This window comes from Podarcis raffonei, chromosome 12 (assembly GCF_027172205.1).
Source record: "Podarcis raffonei isolate rPodRaf1 chromosome 12, rPodRaf1.pri, whole genome shotgun sequence".
Taxonomy (NCBI): Eukaryota; Metazoa; Chordata; class Lepidosauria; order Squamata; family Lacertidae; genus Podarcis; species Podarcis raffonei.
In genome coordinates, this window is record NC_070613.1 from 7,106,717 (window position 1) to 7,128,701 (window position 21,985).

General features: G+C 47.0%; 1 protein-coding gene across 1 annotated transcript in view; it reads right to left on the reverse strand.

Moving 5' to 3' along the window:
- VIPR1 (vasoactive intestinal peptide receptor 1) overlaps positions 1-21,985 on the reverse strand; it is a 106,530-nt gene that overhangs the window by 58,799 nt on the left and 25,746 nt on the right. The window contains exon 2 of the mRNA XM_053359216.1: positions 12,723-12,819. Coding sequence (XP_053215191.1) covers positions 12,723-12,819 — 97 coding nt within the window. The remainder of the gene's footprint in view (positions 1-12,722; positions 12,820-21,985) is intronic.

Genomic DNA, 21,985 nt, shown 5'->3' on the forward strand with positions numbered 1-21,985 from the left:
AGGAAGTAAATAAGGGTTGCTTCCTGTCCTCCCATCTTCTCTTTGAACTATGTAACTGAGCCGACACCTCAGACTTATGTTTGAGACCAACGTCCGTATTTTGTAACCAATAATACCTTGCCTGTGTTGTTTCTGCTGCAGTGTTGAATGATACATGAGTGAGATCTCTGATTCCTGTAAGTAAAGCATTTAAACTTACTTAAGGCTGTGGTCTATTTACTCCGAGAGGGGTGGGGTGGGGAGCACAATTGCGAGCACTTAATGCAGTGGTACCTCAGGTTAGGGGCGCGGGTGGCACTGTGGGTTAAACCACAGAGCCTAGGACTTGTTGATCAGAAGGTCGGCGGTTCGAATCCCCGCGACAGGGTGAGCTCCTGTTGCTCAGTCCCTGATCCTGTTCAAAAGCACATCAAAGTGCAAGTAGATAAATAGGTACCGCTCCAGCAGGAAGGTAAACGGCGTTTCCGTGTGCTGCTCTGGTTTCGCCAGAAGCGGCTTAGTCATGCTGGTCACATGACACGGAAGCTGTATGCTGGCTCCCTCGGACAATAAAGCGAGATGAGTGCTACAACCCCAGAGTTGGTCACGCCTGGACCTAATGGTCAGGGGTCCCTTTACCTTTTTACCTCAGGTTATGAACTTAATTCGTTCTGGAGGTCCGTTCTTAACCTGAAACTGTTCTTAACTTGAGGTACCACTTTAGCTAATGGGGCCTCCTGCTGCCCCCGTGCTGGAGCACGATTTCTCTTCTCATCCTGAAGCAAAGTTCTTAACCCAAGGTACTATTTCTGGGTTAGTGGAGTCTGTAACCTGAATCGTCTGTAACCTGAGGTACCACTGTACCAGGACACGCAAATATCTGGCAATTTGTATTTTGCCGTGCTTTGCAAACACTGCACCTACTTTTGTATAAAACTTTGTTGGAGTCTCTTTTGGCTAGGGAGTGACCCAAACTCCATGTACCGCATTTTTCACTCTATAAGACGCACCAGACCACAAGACGCACCTAGTTTTTGGAGGAGGAAAACAAGAAAAAAAATATTCTGAATCTCAGAAGCCAGAACAGCAAGAGGGATTGCTACGCAGTGAAAGCAGCAATCCCTCTTGCTGTTCTGGCTTCTGGGATAGCTGTGCAGCCTGCATTTGCTCCATAAGACGCACACACATTCCCCATTAATTTTAAGGAGGGAAAAAGTGAGTCTTATAGAGCAAAAAATACTGTACTTTTTGAATTCAGGCAGTCTGAATTTCTTCTTTCTTTTGCAGTTTCCCCACTCCAGGACCCAGGATTAACTGGTATCCCCCACTTAATTTCCAACAGGTGTAAATACAGTGGTACCTCAGGTTACAGACGCTTCAGGTGACAGACTCTGCTAACCCAGAAATAGTACCTCGGGTTAAGAACTTTACTTCAGGATAAGAACAGAAATCGTGCGGCAGCAGCAGGAGGCCCCATTAGCTAAAGTGGTACCTCAGGTTAAGAACAGCTTCAGGTTAAGAACGGACCTCCAGAATGAATTAAATTCTTAACCAGAGGTACCACTGTACAGGTAACTCACATCTTTCGCTTATTATCCTTACCTGATTGCAGCTTTGCATGTGTGTGTGTATGTGATGGGGGGATAAATAAATAAATGTGGAGTGGAGGAAACCCACCATTCACCACTCCCCATTTCTTTATCCCTTCTCTCCTGCACACTGCTGTGATCACAGGCTTACTTGGCGCTGGTAAGGCTGTGTGAAGGCTTAGTGCAGGCATCCCCAAACTCGGCCCTCCAGATGTTTTTGGGACTACAACTCCCATCATCCCTGACCACTGGTCCAGTTAGCTAGGGATGATGGGAGTTGTAGTCCCAAAACATCTGGAGGGCCGAGTTTGGGGGTGCCTGGCTTAGTGCCTCCTTTACTGGACTTTGTGAAGGTGGAAGGAGGGCTCTGGGATACTGTCTTCCCGAAGCCAGGCAAGCAGCCCTCCACCTTGGGGGGGAGGTATTGGGGGGCCATTTCCTGCCTTTATGCATTTTTGCATTTATGTGTGGACCCTGGAACCAAACCCTCCTATAAGATGCAAGTTACCTGCATAGTGAAGGCTCTGTATCTGACTCCAAATATAGAAACTATTTAATAGCTTTCCTTCCTTCCTTCCTTCCTTCCTTCCTTCCTTCCTTCCTTCCTTTCTTCCAAAGTTCTAGGTTCTGGAAATGGCATTTCTGAACTTCAAATGCAACTTCCACAAAAGTTTCAAAGATTAATTTTTCGGTTCCCCAGCAGGCGGTTTTGCCGTCATCCAGACTGAAAGAGCAAGAATTTACCCTCTCAGAGGAAGCAAAAGGATGCATTAATTAATTTCTTATCTTGCTGCTCTACAAGCTGAAGAATAGAACAGATGCCACATTGGAAAACTCATTAACCTTTCTTGACAGCTTTTATTATTATTATTTTAACATTTTTCTGTGCTTTGCTAAATCTCCCCTCCTGAAGGGCACCACGTGGTGCGTTTTCGACAAAGACTGGCAGAAAGGAAATCACAACAAAGTAATCTTTGCTGGGATCTCCAAGACAAGACCCTTTCAAGAATACATTTCTGCAAATCATTGTCGGAAGGAAATGATCAAATGTTTTGGATTTATACACGTTCGCTGTGTGTTACAGAGGGGAGACAGAGCCTCTCTCATGCGCTACAGTGAATAAAGTTGGATGAAGATGTCATGCCAGAGTGCGACAGCTGTGAAAAAAGCAAATTCCACATTAGAGATGACTAGGCAAGGGATTGAAAATGGAACTGTAATCTTATTTGGTCTTTCTAGTCGAAGGTGGAGGAGACTCTTGAGAGTCCCATGGACTGCAAGAAGATCAAACCTATCCATTCTTAGGAAATCAGCCCTGAGTGCTCACTGGAAGGACAGATCCTGAAGCTGAGGCTCCAAGATTGGGGCTCCAAGCTGAGGCTCCTGCTTGGCAGGGGGTTGGACTCGATGGCCCTTGTGGTCTCTTCCAACTCTATGATTCTAAGACTTTGGCCACCTCATGAGAAGAGAAGACTCCCTGGAAAAGACCCTGATGTTGGGAAAGATGGAGGGCACAAGGAGAAGGGGACGACAGAGGACGAGATGGTTGGACAGTGTTCTCGAAGCTACCAGCATGAGTTTGACCAAACTGCGGGAGGCAGTGGAAGACAGGAGTGTCTGGCGTGCTCTGGTCCAGGGGGTCACGAAGAGCAAGACATGACTAAATGACTAAACAACAACAACAAGTCAAAGGTTTCCATTGAAATCTACAATGTGATGGCTAGCATTTCTCCTGCACTTGCATTATCGGGGTTTGGGGATTATCTTAACCAAAAGATGACTGATGAAGATTAGTCTTCTTGCACTGTTAGAAATAGCCAGATGCCAGAAGTCAGGAGAACGTTTTAAAACTGAATCATGGCATGCTCAAGGCTGGAGAGTAGCATTCAGGGCCGTCTTAAGCATATGCGGTGCCAGGTGCAAAGATCCGCCCGGTGCTCCTAGCTTGCCCAGAGTTGTCGACCTTTTTTGGGGGGGACCCTAAAGTTGTTGACCCTTTTTAAAGGAAATACAGTGGTACCTCTGGTTGCGAACGGGATCTGTTCTGGAGGCCCATTCACAACATGAAAGGAACACAACCCGTAGTGGCGCGTCGGGTTGCGATTCGCCACTTCTGCGCATGACGGCATTTTGCGCATCTGTGCAAGCTGCGAAACCCAGAAGTAACCCTTTCTGGTACTTCCGGGTCTCCGCGGGACATAACCTAAAAGAATGTAACATGAAGCGGACGTAACATGAGGTATGACTTAGTTGTTTACCTTTAGAATGGTTGCAGGGCGTAGGAAGGTGGGTGGGGGTTCCATGCTGGGGAGAAATGCCGGGTGGCACAGTCACCGTGCTGTCCGCCCACTCCCTACCCCCCAGCTGCATGGCGGCTAACTGTTTCGGAGCGGTGTATAACATTGTGGGCACTGCGCGACGCATCCTGTTGCATGCGCAAGCTGCAGGTTCCTTTGGTGGCTTTTCCGCTGTTGGCGCATGCTCCCAGCGCCACGGGCTCTTCTGCTGCGGGTGGCTCATTGCAAGTTTGGGGCAAACGTTGGAGTCCGGGGCAGAGTCGCCTGCAGCAGAAGAGCCCATGGCGTTCCAACGGGCTCTGCTCCACTCGGCTGTCGGCAGCCCTTGCCCAGACTCCAATGCTAGGCCCCAGATTCTTGGCCTGGTACCTCTGAGAGCCTGGTGCCCGGGTGCGGTGCACCCCTAGCGCCAACGATTAAGACGGCCCTGGTAGCATTAGTTGGAAAGCTAACATGTCAACTCAGAGCAGCCCAAGGAAAATCTAATCCTTTCTCTTTTTATAATACTGTTTATCGAATACATGAGGGGAGAAGACCAAGGAAGAAAACCACCGAGTACACATTTTGGAATAACGCGATGGCCATTTATTGAGATTTGAATGAGGATGGCTCAGTCGGTAGAGCACAAGACTCTTAATCTCAGGCTCATGGGTTCAAGAAGAGAAGAAGAGTTTGCATTTGATATCCCACTTTATCACTACCCTAAGGAGTTTCAAAGTGGCTAACATTCTCCTTTCCCTTCCTCCCCCACAACAAACACTCTGTGAGGTGAGTGGGGCTGAGAGACTTCAAAGAAGTGTGACTGGCCCAAGGTCACCCAGCAGCTGCATGTGGAGGAGCGGGGAAGCGAACCCGGTTCACCAGATTACGAGACTACTGCTCTTAACCACTACACCACATTGGTTCACATTGGGCAGAAGATTCCTGCATTTCAGTGGGTTGGACTAGATAACTCTTGCGGATGCTTTCCAGCTCTACAGTTCTACGATTCTATGATTCAGTGGTGAGCGGGAATCCACTGGATTCTGCCTGACGGCTCGTGTCCTTGAACACTGGCAATGTCTCTGCATGACAACTCTATTCCGCAACACTGTCATAAAACATCCTTTGCAGCTCTCCATCCCCTTAATGCACGGGTTGGCAAACTAAGGCCAGGTGGCTGAATCCGGCCCATCGCCTTCTAAATCCGGCTTGTGGACGGTCTGGGAATCAGCATGCTTTTACATGAGTAGAATGTGTGCTTTTATCTAAAATGCATCTCTGAGTTATTTGTGGGGCGTAGGAATTCGTTCTTCCCCCCTCCCCAAAAATATAGTCCGGCTCCCCACAAGGTCTGAGTGACATGGACCGGCCCCCTGCTGAAAAAGTTTGCTGACCCTTGCCTTAATGTTTTAATAAGAAACAAATGTTGGAAATGTAAGGAAAATGAAGGTACATTCTTCCTCCTTTGGTGGACGTGCCCTAGGATTAAGGCTTTCTGGGAAATGATATATAATGAATTGAAAAAGGTATTTAAATATACCTTCTTGAAGAAACCAGAGGCCTTTCTCTTGGGCATGGCCGGCCAAGTGGTGCCAAAGAAGGACAGAACTTTTTTTATGTATGCTACAACAGCAGCAAGAATACTCATCGCAAAGTATTGGAAGACGCAAGATCTACCTACTCTGGAAGAATGGCAGATGAAACTGATTGACTGTATGGGATTGGCAGAAATGACGAGCAGAATCCGGGACCAGGGAGAAGAGTCGGCAGAAGAAGATTGGAAAAAATTTAAGGACTATTTACAGAAATATTGTAAAATTAAGGAATGCTGAATGATGTTGGATTGAAATTGAGTGGTTTCTAGCTGTAATGATATAAAGGAACATGGATGAAAAAAAGGGTTTGGATAGAAAATAAGGAGATATTATAAGCTGTAATGCTTTAAGTTAAGGATTTGCTGAACAAAGATTATAAAAGGGAATACAAGAAGGGGAGGTATGAGGAGGTCAGAGAAATATGTTACTGAAATGATTGTATTTTGAACTATATGTTTTTTTAATTTTCTTTTTGTTTGTTTTTTGTTTGTATAAAAAATTGAAAATTTTAATAAATATCTTTTTTAAAAAAATAATGTTTTAATAAGAAAATCCCAGGCCTTCAGAATCAGCCACTTCTACCGCCTCACTACTGTAGGAGCAGTGCTGAGAAGCTACGGCAGCGGACCCCATTAGGAAAACGAAACTGTGCTCCCTTTTGCTTCATTTGTGACTCACCCCACCTTGCGCCCCCAATTCCTTTTGCTTCTCCTGAGCTGCACTGTTCATCCTGATTACTCTAATATTCACCCCCCTAGAGGTTTTTCTTCATCCAATTTGTTAAAGCAATCAGGGCTACTAAGGCTTTCAAAGAACCGGACCAGGCTGCCCAAGACGCCAGTCGCTTTCTGATCCGTTCTTTCCACTTTACTCCTCTGTGCCATGCTGGGTGGTTTTGTGTTTGTGGAAACATGAAGAGCCGGGGAACGCTTTGCCTGAGCAGCCAGCAGCCCAGCAAATGAGCCAGAACAGATTGAAAAAGCTTGTTATGGTTTGTGTGTGTATTAACAGAATGAGTGATTAGGAAGGAAATTGATTAGCTAAAATGAGATAATCAGATTACACCCATGTGGATGAGTAGCTGCCATATTGTTTAACTGGCTTTGATATGCCCTCCCCTCAATAATGCTATTCTAGGCTGCATCAACAGGAGTATAGCGGGAAGTAATAATACTGCTCTCTTCTGCCAGTATTTGGAGTACTGTGGCCAGAACTGGCCACCACAGTTCAAGAAGGGATATTGACAAGCTGGAACGTGTGCAGATGAGGGGAACCAAGGTCTCGAAACCAAGCCATATGTGGAATGGTTGAGGGAGTTGGGAATGCTTAGCCTGAGAAGAGAAGACTGAGAGGGGGATAGGGTAAAGGTAAAGGGACCCCTGACCATTAGGTCCAGTCGTGACCGACACTGGGGTTGCGGCGCTCATCTTGATTTATTGGCCGAGGAAGCCGGCGTACAGCTTCCGGGTCATGTGGCCAGCATGACTAAGCCACTTCTGGCGAACCAGAGCAGCGCACGGAAACGCCATTTACCTTCCCGCCAAAGCGGTACCTATTTATCTACTTGCACTTTCACGTGCTTTCGAACTACTAGGTGGGCAGGAGCTGGGACCGAGCAACGGGAGCTCACCCTGTCACAGGGATTCGAACCGCCAACCTTCCAATCGGCAGGTCCTAGGCTCTGTGGTTTGACCCACAGTGCCACCCGCGTCCCTACAGTTCAAGAAGGGATACTGACAAGCTGGAACGTGTGCAGGTGAGGGGAACCAAGGTCTCGAAACCAAGCCATACGTGGAATGGTTGAGGGAGTTGGGAATGCTTAGCCTGAAGAAGAGAAGACTGAGAGGGAGTTAGGGTAGCTGTCTTCAAATATCTGAAGGGCAGTCACATGGAAGATGGAGCAAGCTTGTTTGCTCCTGCCCCTGGTCTCCCAGTTCACAGTCCAACATGCTAACCATTACGCCATTTACCACTGGACCACAGCTCCCAACATGCATGACCTGCTAAATGGGGCTGATGGGAATTGTAGTTCTTACAATGCTTTGAAAGCACCACGTTGGCCATCTCAGCTGCAGTCAGTATTTGTGAGGACAGATAGTAGTAGTAGTAGTAGTAGTAATAATAATAATAATAATAATAATAATAATAATAATAATAATAATAAATTTATTATTTATACCCCGTCCATCTGGCTGCGTTTCCCCAGCCACTCTGGGCGGCTTCCAACAAAACACTAAAATACAATAACCTATTAAACATTAAAAGCTTCCCTAAACAGGGCTGCCTTCAGATGTCTTCTAAAAGTTTGGTAGTTATTTTTCTCTTTGACATCTGGTGGGAGGGTGTTCAACAGGGAGGGCGCCACTACCAAGAAGGCCCTCTGCCTGGTTCCCTGTAACTTGGCTTCTCGCAGTGAGGGAACCGCCAGAAGGCCCTCGGAGCTGGACCTCAGTGTCCGGGCAGAACGATGGGGGTGGAGATGCTCCTTCAGGTATACTGGACAGAAGGTGCCCACACCTGCCAGCACCACCATATTCTCTCAGAAATGCTTTTTTTAACAAACCGCTTCCTCTAATACAGCACAAAATGGCAGCTGAAAACCCCAGGAGCCAGCTTCCATTTCCGCATGGGGACGCAAACTCTGCAGCTTTCCACGTCCTGATGAACTATATTTCTAGATTATTGGCTGTGCTGACTGGGTTCAATGGGAGTTGGAATCCGAGAACATTTGAAGGAGCACAGATCCTGCAGCTAGCACTCGCTGCAAGGCACAGGCAACAGGTTTTCTTGGAGGGCAGTGACAACACTACCAAACTACCACGCCTAAACAATTTCGTCTGTCTTCGCCTTTAGCAATAAACTGAGCCAAACCGATGGTTTCCCCGTTTGCTTTTTGCAAGCCACCAATCGCAGCCAGCTCTTCCTGCTTCATAGAAGGAAACAGCTTGTATATTTAGTGTCCAGAGGTAAAGGAATGATGGATGAGGCATTGCGGAGGGCTGGTCTTGAGTAATGACTAGTCAGCGGCCTAATCAAACATGTCCAAGCAGATTAATCACCTTTAATCAATGCAAGTGATAAAAGGGCTTCTAAATCCAATGTTCTTTTCAGTTTGTACTGATTATGTCTGACTCTTTCCTTCTTTTTTTTAAAAAGACACCCTTCATTTCATTAGCCAAAGGCAACAAATTGCTTTTTAAACAATGACCGATATTCCCATGTGACCACAGGATGCAAGCGGCTGCAGCAGTTAATACACGAATCTGCCTATAAAGCTGTTCTATTAGATTTGGGACTGCAAGGATTTTCATGCTCGCTGCCACGGCCAAGGGGCATTGTATGTGCAAATGACAGGCATGTTGGAACTGATCAGAGATGCCTGGATGGCAGGCCACATGGGGCTTTGCAGAAGGCTGAGGGAGAGTAGGACTCAAGGCAATGGATTCAAGTTACAAGGAAAGAGATTCTGACTCAACATTGGGAAGAAATTTCTGACAGTCAGAGCTGTTCAGCAGTGGACAGGACTCCCTAGGGTGGTGGTGGTGGACTCAGGGCCGTCTTAACCGTTGGCGCTAGGGTGCCCGGCACCCGGGCGTCGGGCTCTCAGGGGCGCCAGGCCGAGAGTCCTGGGCCGAGCGTTGGAGTCCGGGGAAGAGCCGAGCGAAGCAGAGTCCGTTGGAGCGCCGCAGGCTCTTCTGCTGTGGCCGGCTCTTCCCTGGACTCCAACGCTCGCCCCGAACTCGCGCCGAGCCGCCTGCAGCAGAGCCTGCGGCACCACAATGGGCTCTGCTCCACTCGGCTGTCAGCTCTTGCCGTAGCTGCATAGCGGCTAGCTGTGTCGGCGCCGTGCCCAGAGCACCGTATAATGATGTGAGCACTGCACGGCGCCGCCTGTTGGTTGCGCCACGCTGTGGGTTCCTTTGCTGGCTTTTCCGCTGTCGGTGCATGCTCCCAGTGCCGTCCAACATGGGACGCCAGGGCAGAATGACGGGGAATGCAAGCGGCAGCGGAGGAAAGATCTCCAGACGGGATCCGCTGTGCGCCAACGGCAACAACGAAACCCGACGAATAGGAGAGCGCTGATCCCATCCGGAGATCTTTCTGCACTGGCACCCCACGTTGGGTGGCGCTGGGAGCGTGCGCCGACAGCGGAAAAGCCAATAAAGGAACCCGCAGCTTGGCGCACACAACAGAATGTGTTGCGCAGCACCCACAACATTATACAATGCTCTGGGCACTGCGTGCACAGCCGAAACAGTTTGCCACCATGCAGCGGTGCGGGGGGAGAGGCAGTGGGCAGAAAGCACGTTGACTGTGCTGCGCGACATTTTGCTCCCCCCAGCATGGAACCCGCATCCACCTTCGTACACCCCTGTGCGTGGAGCGCTGGCACCCCTGTTGGTTGGCGCTGTGAGTCCCTGTGTCCCACAACTGTTCTAAAGGTAAACATCTACCGTATTTTTTGCTCTATAAGACTCACTTTTTCCCTCCTAAAAAGTAAGGGGAAATGTGTGTGCATCTTATGGAGCAAATGCAGGCTGCACAGCTATCACAGAAGCCAGAACAGCAAGAGGGATTGCTGCTTCCACTGCACAGCGATCCCTCTTGCTGTTCTGGCTTCTGAGATTCAGAATATTTTTTTTCTTGTTTTCCTCCTCCAAAAACTAGGTGCGTCTTGTGGTCTGGTGCGTCTTATGGAGTGAAAAATACGGTATTTCCTAAAAAAAGGTCAACAACTTTGGGCACCCTGGGGTGCTGGGAGGATCTTTGCACCTTGCTACTGCATATGCTTAAGACGGCCCTGGGTAGACTCTCCTTCCTCGGACGCTTTTAGCAGAGATTGGCTGGGCATCTGTCATGGCTGCTTTAGTTGAGAATCCAGAATTGCAGGGGGTTGGACTAGATGACCCCCAGGCTCCCTTCCAAATCTACACTTCTATGATTCTGTGAAGGGGCAGCAGACGTACACATGATGTCTGGGGGCCTATAAACAGCGTAAACAAATAAATTCTTCCGATCCTCTCCCTCTGACCTGTGGCTGCTCTTCTAAAAACAGCATAATATTCCAGCCCTCATAACTTCCAAGCAAAGGGACTGCTTTAAATAGGAACAAAGGAAACTTCCTTATACGAGGTCAGACCGTTCTACTAGGTAGCTACCGTCTACACAGAGCAACTATTTAAAGACGACTGACCCAATTTGTGGTTCCTTCACTGATATACGCAGAAAGATTGCACGCACACATCTAGTTTTTGCAATGCAGTATCAGTTAAATATACATAAAGGTAAAGGGACCCCTGACCATTAGGTCCAGTCGTGGCCGACTCTGGGGTTGCTCACCTCGCTTTATTGGCCGAGGGAGCCTGCGTACAGCTCCCATCATCCTTGACCACTGGGCTAAGATGGCTGTGGATGATGGGAAATGTAGTCCAACAACTGAGGACCTAAGGTTGTAGAAGACTGGGCTAGGTGGACCAATAGCCAGCTGAGTAGGAACATTTTTATTTTTATTTTGAGGGAGAATTGTTCATTGGTCCCAATTCCCCCTTCCCAACTCTCTCCAGACACCACACAAAGGAAGACCAGATCTGGAGAGTGTTCTGGAAAGATATATTCCTAAAGCTGGCCTTTCAGGCTGCTAAATTCAGAAAGGTTATCTGCTTTCCCCCTGCAAGTGAAATCAATCTCTGCACTACAAGAAAGGGTGAATGCTCCCTGACAGCTGAGGCCAACTCACAGAGCGGTTTGTTTACGCCGCATTCAAACCTGCCCCGTTCCTTAAGCCTCCTTTAAACAGAAAGAACTCGTTCGGTGACTCCAAAGGGGAACACGGGGAAGGCAAGTTAAACACACCTGCCTCAACAATTGGACCTGAAAAGTCCCCTCTGTCTGCAGAGCTCACACCTGGGCCCACCCTCTCCTGAACCTCCATCCTGGATTTCAAACGTGACTGAATCCCATGACACTGGTTTCGGAGCCGCGGCAGCCATTTTTAGCCAGAGGAACATTAAAGCCCTGCAAGGGGCTAGTTCTCAGCGAGGTGGCAAAGCTATATCTGGGATGCGCCGCTTCAGACTGTAGTGGTGGGTGGCTCACATGACCAAATGCCTTCATAAAAAAAAAAAAAAAATTCCCTCTATGCAGAGAAGACAAGCCTGGCAGAGAGAATACAGTGGTACCTCGGGTTAAGAACTTAATTTGTTCTGGAGGTCTGTTCTTAACCTGAGGTACCACTTTAGTTAATGGGGCCTCCCGCGGCGTGATTTCTGTTCTCAAAGTTCTGAACCCAAGGTACTATTTCTGGGTTAGCGGAGTCTGTAACCTGAAGCGTCTGTAACCTGAGGTACCACTGTAATTTCTTTCTGACATGCTTGTTTTCTATATTGTGGGGGATCCATGTGTGACATCAACTGACCACCTCAGTTGGAACTAGGTGTTTTTGTAGTTTTCCTCTTCTTGGTCTGGCACTTTAGCCTAATAATGTGATTGCAGGTTTGGGCAGGAGAGAGTTAACAGGACCAGAAGAATTGCTTAAAATTGGTCAAACTACTGCCTAGCCTTTGGTCAGATACATCCTTTTGTTAGTGAAGCTATAGGTGAGGAGTTTCCATGGAAACTAACTGCTAGACCTCCTCTTTAAGTCTTCTGAATGGGGCGAAAGCTGACAACAGATTGCTGTTTGAGTGAGACTAAGACTCAGAAAACCTGAGTTTTTGATTAGCGGTTTTTCAGAGTGCTACCTCTCTCCTTAAGGTCTGACATGGGCTTTGGGTGTCTGCTTAAGCTGCGCTTCTGCCTGCGTATTCGCAAATAAACCCAAATGGTTGCAAAACACCACACTAAGCCTCCAGCGACCTCCTTCCAAAAGGATTTACGCCACTTACGAGCCTCTTGGAGAAAAAGTTGGGATAAAAATGCAACAGATTACTGTATTTTTTGCTCTATAAGACTCACCTTTTCCCTCCTAAAAAGTAAGGGGAAATGTGTGTGCATCTTACGGAGCGAATGCAGGCTGCGCAGCTATCCCAGAAGCCAGAACAGCAAGAGGGATTGCTGCTTTCACTGCGCAGCGATCCCTCTTGCTGTTCTGGCTTCTGAGATTCAGAATACTTTTTTTCTTGTTTTCCTCCTCCAAAGACTAGGTGCATCTTGTGGTCTGGTGCATCTTATAGAGCGAAAAATATGGTAAATCAATCAATAAACAAACAAACCAGACTGAGTTGGAGAGGATACACAGAAAGCAGAAGAGTTGTTTAAAATTCTAAAACCCCAATTCTTACCTAAAGTTTGGTTATCAAAGTCTGAGTGCTCAAAACATTTGTCCCGTTCGGATTCGATGATCAGCATGATAGAACATTCGGGAGACATGCTCGATACCTGCAGGAAGGCCAGAGAGAAAAAGAGATTTTTTTAACCCTCATCCAAGAATTGAGTCTGTTTGTTTAAAATGAGCTGTCCTTCCATTAAAAAATTCTCAGGGCAGCTACCGTCAGGAAAATAAAACACTCAGAATAAAACTCCTGTGTTAAAATAGCAGGATCATATAAAAAAGACACGCCGTACTGGAGCTGACCTTAACTGACCCAGGACCTTGGAACTGCTATGTTCACACATTCAGTTAACTTTTGCCCCACTCTTTCCAGGCACAGGCCTGCACTTAAAAACTCCCTGTCTGAGTGGGGCTCCCCACCCCACAGCTTTCCCCGCAAACCCCCCACCTTTCAAGCACTCAATCAGAGCAAATGGGAATTTGGGTTTTCAGCAGATGTTTGCTCCGAATGAGCTTTAAAGAGCATGTTTTCACGAGGAAAGCTCCAGAGCAAAGAAAGAAAGGGTGCTCGGATATGGAGCCTAAAAGCACGGACCTAGAATCACAGAGTTGGAAGGGAACCCAAAGGTCATTTAGTCCAACCCCCTACAATGCAGGAATCCTGTCTCTGGAAAGATCAGAGGAAACTTAAATGTGTTTATTGAACTATGTAGGACAAAGTAGTTAACTTGAAACCCAACAAAGAGGAATTTGTATTTATATATATATATATATATATATAAAAGGGCAAATGTTTAATGTACACTCTTCAAGCTTTGTGTATAGATTTTTACATTAGTATAACTTTTAAAAGTCACTTGTAATAACATGAAGAAGGTTTAAAATTGGATAGTTAAGAATATAAGATTTTATGGACATACTAATCAATGGAGCCAAAAGGGGGAGTGGCGGGAAGTCAAGCAAAAAATTATGGTTTTAAAATTTGTTTACGATGTTTTGTTTTTTCCCTTCCTTTTCTTTTAATGTATTGTTATTTTTGGAAAATTAATAAAATGTTATCAAAGAAAAAAAAATCAGAGGAAACTTAAATGTAGATAAGGCCCATGAGCAGTGGTATAGCATGCTGTGTGTGTGTGTGTGTGTGCGTGTGTGTGCGCGCGCACACTGGGGTGGTTGCCCAGGAGCAAAATTGTTAGGTAAAGGGTAAAGGGACCCTTGACTGTTAGGTCCAGTTGCAGACGACTCTGGGGTTGTGGCGCTCATCTCACTTTACTGGCCGAGGGAGCTGACGTACAGCTTCCGGGTCATGTGGCCAGCATGACTGACAGAGCCTAGGGCTTTCTCTCTCTTTGGGAAGTCAATAGGAGGGCTAATGTTTGGCTGGGTTGTGATCAAATTTCAGAATGCTACGCGGGTGGCACTGTGGGTTAAACCACAAAGCCTAGGACTTGCCAATCAGAAGGTTGGCGGTTCGAATCCCCGCGACGGGTGAGCTCCCGTTGCTCGGTCCCAGCTCCTGTCCACCTAGCAGTTCGAAAGCACACAGTTCAAGTAGATAAATAGGTACCACTCCGGTGGGAAGGTAAACGGCATTTCCGTGTGCTGCTCTGGTTCACCAGAAGCGGCTTAGTCCTGCTGGCCACTTGACCCGGAAGTTCTAGAAAAATAGGTGCTGGTACTCAACATACAGTTCTTACAGTAAGTGCCATACTTTTAACCAGCGCTTTTCTTAAAGAAAAAGTGCCAGTGCTGTGTACCCTTAATATAGGGTTACCAGACATCCCCGTTTCCCTAGGACAGTCCCCGGATTTGCAAATAAGTCTCCAGACAAATTCCATCCCTGGAATGTCCCCGGATTTCATCTAATGTCCCGGGGAAACGCAGCGGCGGCAGTCTCAGCAGCCCGGAGCAGTTGGCTCTGGCTGGCTTCAGGAGCTGCTCAGAAGTCCCCATATGATGGTGGTGGAGGGGCTCTAAGATGCAGCTTCCGGGCTGCCTCCACCTTCCCTGAGCCCAGCAACTAAGCTGTGAAGGGAGGCTTCATGCTGCCTATCAGAGCAGCCTCCCAAATCCTACTTGTGTGCAAGCAGGAGAGGGCAGGGATCTCTCAGTTAGGCAATGGGAAGCCTCTCTTCCCAGCTGAGGGATCCCTGACCCCTCCTGCTTACACGCAAGTTGGAGTTGGGATGGGGCTGCTCCTCAACGTGTAGCATTTATTGATTGATTGATTGATTGATTGATTGATTGGTTGATTGATTGTGTCCCCGGATTCATTGAAAAAAATCTGGTAACCTTACCTTAATACCCCCAGAAAAAGAAGCACTGATGTTATTCTACAAAACACTATGTGCATCACTAATGCTGTGGCTTGTTTCAGGTGATATTATCTTCCAACCTCTTTTCACTTTCCTTCAGCTTTGATCTTAAGCATTTTAAGTACATCACTATGCTGCAAACTGCCTTGAAAGCTCAAAAGGCAGTAAATACATTTGAATAAATGAAAGATTGAGAAGCTCCCTTAAATGGACGGAAAGGGAAGGTTAGGACTACCCACGTCAAACAGATTCTCGAAGATTTTAACAGACTGGTACTGCGTTTTTTATATCATGTCTTCAGGGAAGAAGGATTTTTAAGCTGATGCCGGCATTTTACCTACTTTCGGAATGATTTACATAAATGAAATACCTGTGCAAAGCTCAATCAGAATGGAAAAAACAGACCAGATTTGCAGAGAAGATGGAGAAGCAAGCAAACTCCAAGCGTTATTGCTGTACTCAAGTGATATTTCCTGGAGGAGACTGCTAGCATTACTCTTGGTGCTAGGAAAAACGGGCAAAATAGACTCTTGATCTGATACAAGAGATCTGTTGCTCCAAACCAGATAAGGAGATTCATGCAGGTCAGCAAGGTTTTTGTGCGTGTCAGCACTGGCTAGATCAGGAATTTCAGACACAGACTGGTTTTTGCATCTCAATGCACCTTGGAAAACGCATCTAACTCTGAATGCCTATGGAAAAATCAAATGCAGGGCACATTTTGATGCACATTGAAACACACATTCCCACCTACATTCTGGCACAACTTAAAATTAATATATATATATTTTTGGAACTGTGGCTACAGCTGGATTGGGGCATATAAAGGAGACACACTATCACATACAAAGGGTGAGTTTGCCCTGTTCCCCCTGGCCTTCTGCTGTGAAGGTCATTGCAAGCCTGTGTGCCTACTGCTCACAGTGGCTGTTTGGACTTCCTCTGAATCATGTAGAACATGCATGTAGAACAATAAGAAAAACACTGCTGTCAGAAGAACCAGAATGCTAATCTATTGGAGGCTTGGGTGCAACTCAGCTTGCAAAAGAGGGGCTAGCATGGAGGTGTGATGGCCTGGGATTCGGACTCGGAGGCTGAACCTGAGGGATCCCAGCCTGCACAGGATTCCCCGCCTCCAGAACCAGCTGAGCCGGGGCTGGAGCATGAGCCTGAAGGGTCCTCACCTGTGCTGGATCCTCAGGTGCAGGCACCAGCTGAGTCTGCTCTGGCCCCTGAGGTGATGGAGGACCCATTGCCTGCAGGTGCGCCACTCTCAGCCCCATGGGGGGAAGGTGAGGTTGCCTCTGGGTCCAGTAACCCTCCAGCCTCTCCTGAGCTGCAGAGGCTCAGGGCAGAGAGGCGGAGGGAACTAAGTTCCCGCAGGAGGAGTGCTCGCCTCCAGGCCAGGAGAGGTGAGTCACCTGTGGATCGGGGCCACCCTATGCCTCGGGGCAGATAAAAGCCGACCAGCCCCAGCCCCAAGTTGCGGGAGTAACATTGTTGGTAGCCTGTTCCTGCCTGCACCCTGTTCTGCTCTCCTGCCAGAGTTCCTGAGTTCACCCGACTCCCTGCCTTGGACCCAGCTTCAGCCTTGACGGACAGCCTCCATACTGCACCCTTGACCTCAGACTGGACTTGGACCTCGCTGCACGGTTCACCCTCGGAACCAGCACAGTAGGTGAGATTGAGGAACCTCCAGATTCCCAGACTATCCACATACCTTTATGTCTATGCTGACTTCTCTCTCTCTCTCTCTCTCTCTCTCTCTCTCTCTCTCTGTTGTTTAGACCAGGCTTTCTCAACCTCGGCCCTCCAGATGTTTTTGGCCTATAACTCCCATGATCCCTAGCTTGCAGGACCAGTGGTCAGGGATGATGGGAACTGTAGTCTCGAAACATCCGGAGGGCTGAGTTTGAGGAAGCCTGGATTAGACCGATACACCTTAGATTGCCAAAGGGATAGAACAACCTATGTAAATCGTATAGAAATTTATTTATGTATGCAACTACAGCGGCAAGAATGTTACTTGCCCCAAAATGGAAAGAAGAAGTCATCCCAGCAAAGGAAGAAAAGGATACAAAAACTTATGGAATATGCAGAAATGGCGAAACTTACCGGAAGAATAAGAAATCGAGATTTAAAACACATTTCTGGGTTATTTGTGGGGCCTGCCTGGTGTTTTTACATGAGTAGAATGTGTGCTTTTATTTAAAATGCATCTCTGGGTTATTTGTGGGGCATAGAAATTCGTTCATTATTTTTTTCCAAAATATAGTCCGGCCCCCAACAAGGTCTGAGGGACAGTGGACCAGCCCCCTGCTGAAAAAGTTTGCTGACCCCTGGTTTCCTCCTTGCAGCCACTTCCTCACTACTCCTCCCCATCCATCAGATAAGCCAAACACACAGATACCCAATCCGCCACCCTCTTACTATCCTAAGGTTTGTGTGCATCTTAGCACTGAAATCAGCCTGCAGGGGCAAAGAGCACGCTAACTTTGCAAGCTCACGCTGCTGGCATAAACTGAAAGCTGAAGAAAGTATAGTATTGGGAGACCATCATGTCTGAAATGGAACATAACAAATCTGGGCTTACCAGCTTGTAACAGCACCTATAAAGTTAGAACTCGCTTACACTGGGTTTGTCCATAAACTCTACTGTAAAACACACACATACTTTGCTGTCTCTCGGGTAACCAGAGTCTAGTTTATCGCCGTCACTTGGAATTTGGACTTTATCCTCTGAAAGGGCTTGCGGTTTCTCCCAGATTTGTGCCTTTATAATTCAATTAATCTTGTAGGAGCCGGGCTGTGGATTGGCAGTAGAGAATCTTCTTTGCCTGCAGAAGGAGCCAGGATCAGTCCCTGGCACCTCCATATTCAGTTGGGAGAGAGACTCCCTGTCTGCAATGCTTTGGAATCCGCCGGATGCGTGAAGTGAAGATATCTGGGTGCCAGGAAGACACCTGACATCTCCACCATCGGGAGGTGCATGCCTGAGAATCCGTTGATCTGGACCGTTTTCACACACTACTACCACAGCCTGTAGAATTCATATCAGTTATACTTTATCTACACAATCGGAAGAAGAAGAAGAGAAGAGTTTGGATTTGATATCCCGCTTTATCACTACCCGAAGGAGTTTCAAAGTGGCTAACAATCTCCTTTGCCTTCCTCCCCCACAACAAACACTCTGTGAGGTGAGTGAGGCTGAGAGACTTCAGAGAAGTGTGACTGGCCCAAGGTCAGCCAGCAGCTGCATGTGGAGGAGTGGGGAAGCGAACCCGGTTCACCAGATTACGAGTCCACCGCTCTTAACCACTACACCACACTGGTTACCAAAATGCTTTATCTGTGCAGCCTGAGGAGTGAACAACTTTATAGTTAATTGTTGTTGTTTGTCTTCACTTACACCCCCTACTGCCCCGCTCACAGTTGTGAAGAATACTCCTGTGTTATGAATAGTGCAGGTCACCATTAAGAAATGGCTAGTAGCCGTCATGGCAAGTATGAAGTACCCAGTTGACTAGCTTCACAAGAACCTTGGTAAATAATGTTATAGCCTAGAGAAAAGGCGGCTCCCCCTCCCCGAGTGTTAAAAGGAGGCTGGAATCCAACCTCTTCTGGGGGGAAACCCCCAACAAAACTCCTTCCTTTTAGATAAGGCAGATCTCAATAATAGGTTCATTTCCAAACTGCCTTTTACAGGACAGTAATTGAGCAAAATTGCAGTCGCTTAACTCTGGGCTTTATTAAGTGAGGGGTAACTGAGCAAAAGAAAAATGGGTCAGCTCTCAGATTTATTGCATGAGACAGTTAATCAAGACCAGGCACCCCCCAAACTCGCCCCTCCAGCTGTTTTGGGACTACAGTTCCCATCATCCCTTGGTCAGGGATGATGGGAATTGTAGTCCCCAAACAGTTGGAGGGCCGAGTTTGGGGATGCCTGGTCTAGACTCCAAAGAATCTGGGTTCAAGGCAAAGGTTCTGCCGCACTGGGCTTTTTTGGGATGAAACGTAGGATAGAAATTTATCAATAAAATGAACAATAGAGAGTTGGGCTAGATGATTTTCTATGACTGAATAAAATGAAAAGGACTGGATCTACATCAGTGGCTGCTATCAGCAATCTACATCTTTAGAGGAGAGTGATCATTCTACTGGACCTCTCAGTGACTTTTCATCAAATTCTTCTGGGTCACCTGAGACAGTTGGAATTTAGGGGACACTGTTCCACTCCTACCAAATTGATTCCAGAAGCTAGTACTGTGCCACAGCTGCTGTTACCCCTCTAGGCAGGGATGGGGAACCTGTGACTTTCCAGATGTTGGTGAACTCCAACTCCCATCAGCCCCAGTCACTGTGGCGAATGGTCAGGAATGATGGGAGTTGTAGTCCAACAGATGAAACGACCTCTGCTGCTCCCTCCTAATTTGCTTTTCCTTCTGTTTTCTGATCCACTTAAGAAAAGCACACTGCTTTGGGTGAACGCGACGAAAACAGGCAGCGTTGTCAGATGACATCCTCAGATCCTTAACTCCCCACAGGCACTGCCACAAGTGGGTCAGATGCTTAACTAGGGCAGTATCAACACAGCCCTTTCTTTCCAGGCAGCAAGCAGTCTTGGAAAAGAGAACAGCCATACAGGCGCAAGCTACATACGTATAAGTTTGTTGTTCTAGCCAAAGGCTGAGACAAACCCGCAGCAACAGTACCAAATAAGCAATGCAGATTGTACGTCCATAATATGAGCCAACATCCATGATATAAGAGAGAGGTTGGCAGAGACACCAACAAACTTGATTTCAAATTAAACCTCCGACACTCCTCAACAATTTATAGTGATTTTATCTAACTCCCTGTTCCTGGTTTTTATTTTTCATTTGCAGCCAAATGAAATAAAAAATTTAAGGTCATATATCTATGATAAATGTTCATAACTGCATATATAAACCACATGTCTGAAACACCACAGAAAAAATCCTGAAACCATTTTGTCCCTCCCAAATTGACCTCAAATATTTCTCTGCAAGGTCAAAGGAAAGTGGAAAAGCCTCCCCATTGTCTTTTCGTTCACAAATCCTGTCTTAAGGGTATGCCTGTGTATGAATAGGGTGTGAGCCTGTGACCTGGCTCAGGAACTAAGTATTAGTCATTATGAAAGACTGGCCAGGTTCCCCAGATAATCCAGTCAAGTGACCATTAACAGGTAACCTGCCAAACAGGAGATAAATAACGCACTCGGATTTCTGTTGTAGACCGCCCTTTCTGTGATGTAGGTATAATGTATCTGGGAGGTGGTCTTGAGCTACACCCCTTCTGTGATGTATGTGTGATGTTTCTGGGGGTGGTCTTGGACTATATAAGGGTGGGCACACCTTTGTTCAGGGTCCTCCTCCTTTCCTGCGTGTGAGGGGAACACCCTGTTGCAACAGTTCAATAAAGATCAAGTTTACAAGTTGCTTTGCTTCTCCATATTCTCTGGCTGGCCTCTGTTATTTTCTCCGATGGAGAACCTACAAAGGACTCTATAAGGGCTCTTGTGTCCCCCATAAGGGAATAAGGGCAGATTTTTGTTTATTACACAACGCAGCAATGCCCTCCTCTGCGTTACGAAGCTGTTATTGTCACTCAAAAGAAACCGGACCATTTCTGCCTGGGTGTGCCATGTTTGCTGGTGTGAGCAAAGGTTTCAGAAAGCGATCTCTTGGGTCTCTATGTAGGAGGCAGAGTAACAGATATCGAGTGATGTCTTCCGTCTGAGGTTGACCCAAATGCAAAGTCTGTCCACGTACTGGACCTTGTTGCAGCAGCTATCCAAGACTGCAGTGGGCATCTCTTGGAAACACGGCTCAGTAAAGGGATTTCTTAAGGAAACTGCAGCAATGAACCTTGGTAAGTTGGATGTGGTCAAAAATGAGATGGCAAGATGTGAAAGGTTGGGCTGGATGAATCCCAATCCAGAATTAAGATTGCCAGAAGAAACAACAACCTCAGATATGCATATGACCCAACCTTGATGGCAGAAAGTGAGGAGGAATTAAAGAACCTTCTAATGAGGGTGAAAGAGGAGAGCGCAAAATATGGTCTGAAGCTCAACATCAAAAAAAGAAGATCATGGCCACTGGGCCCATCACCTCCTGGCAAATAGAAGGGGAAGAAATGGAGGCAGTGAGAGATTTTACTTTCTTGGGCTCCATGATCACTGCAGATGGTGACAGCAGCCACGAAATTAAAAGACGCCTGCTTCTTGGGAGAAAAGCAATGACAAACCTAGACAGCATCTTAAAATGCAGAGACATCACCTTGCCAACAAAGGTTCGTATAGTTAAAGCTATGGTTTTCCCAGTAGTGATGTATGGAAGTGAGAGCTAGACCATAAAGAAAGCTGATTGCCGAAGAATCGATGCTTTTGAATTATGGTGCTGGAGGAGACTCTTGAGAGTCCCATAGATCAAACCTATTTATTCTGAAGGAAATCAGCCCTGAGTGCTCACTAGAAGGACGGATCCTGAAGCTGAGGCTCCAATACTTTGGCCACCTCATGAGAAGAGAAGAATCCCTGGAAAAGACCTTGATGTTGGGAAAGCTGGAGGGCACAAGAAGAAGGGGACGACAGAGGACGAGATGGTTGAACAGTGTTCTCGAAGCTACTAGCATGAGTCTGACCAAACTGCGGGAGGCAGTGGGAGACAGGAGTGCCTGGTGTGGTCTGGTCCATGGGGTCACAAAGAGTCGGACATGACTAAATGACTAAACAACAACAAGGAAACTGCTGAGAGTTTGGTCAGAGAACTAGCTCTAAAATGCTGTTTTCCCAAGAGAGGGTACCAAGATGGAGATCTGGTGTTTATTATCAGTTCTTCTGGATTTCAATCCCTTAGTTGACTCCCAAGGTCAAAGCAGAGCTCAGGTGGAAAAGAGGACTACAGGCAGCCACTGTTTTAGGTGCGTCCGATAT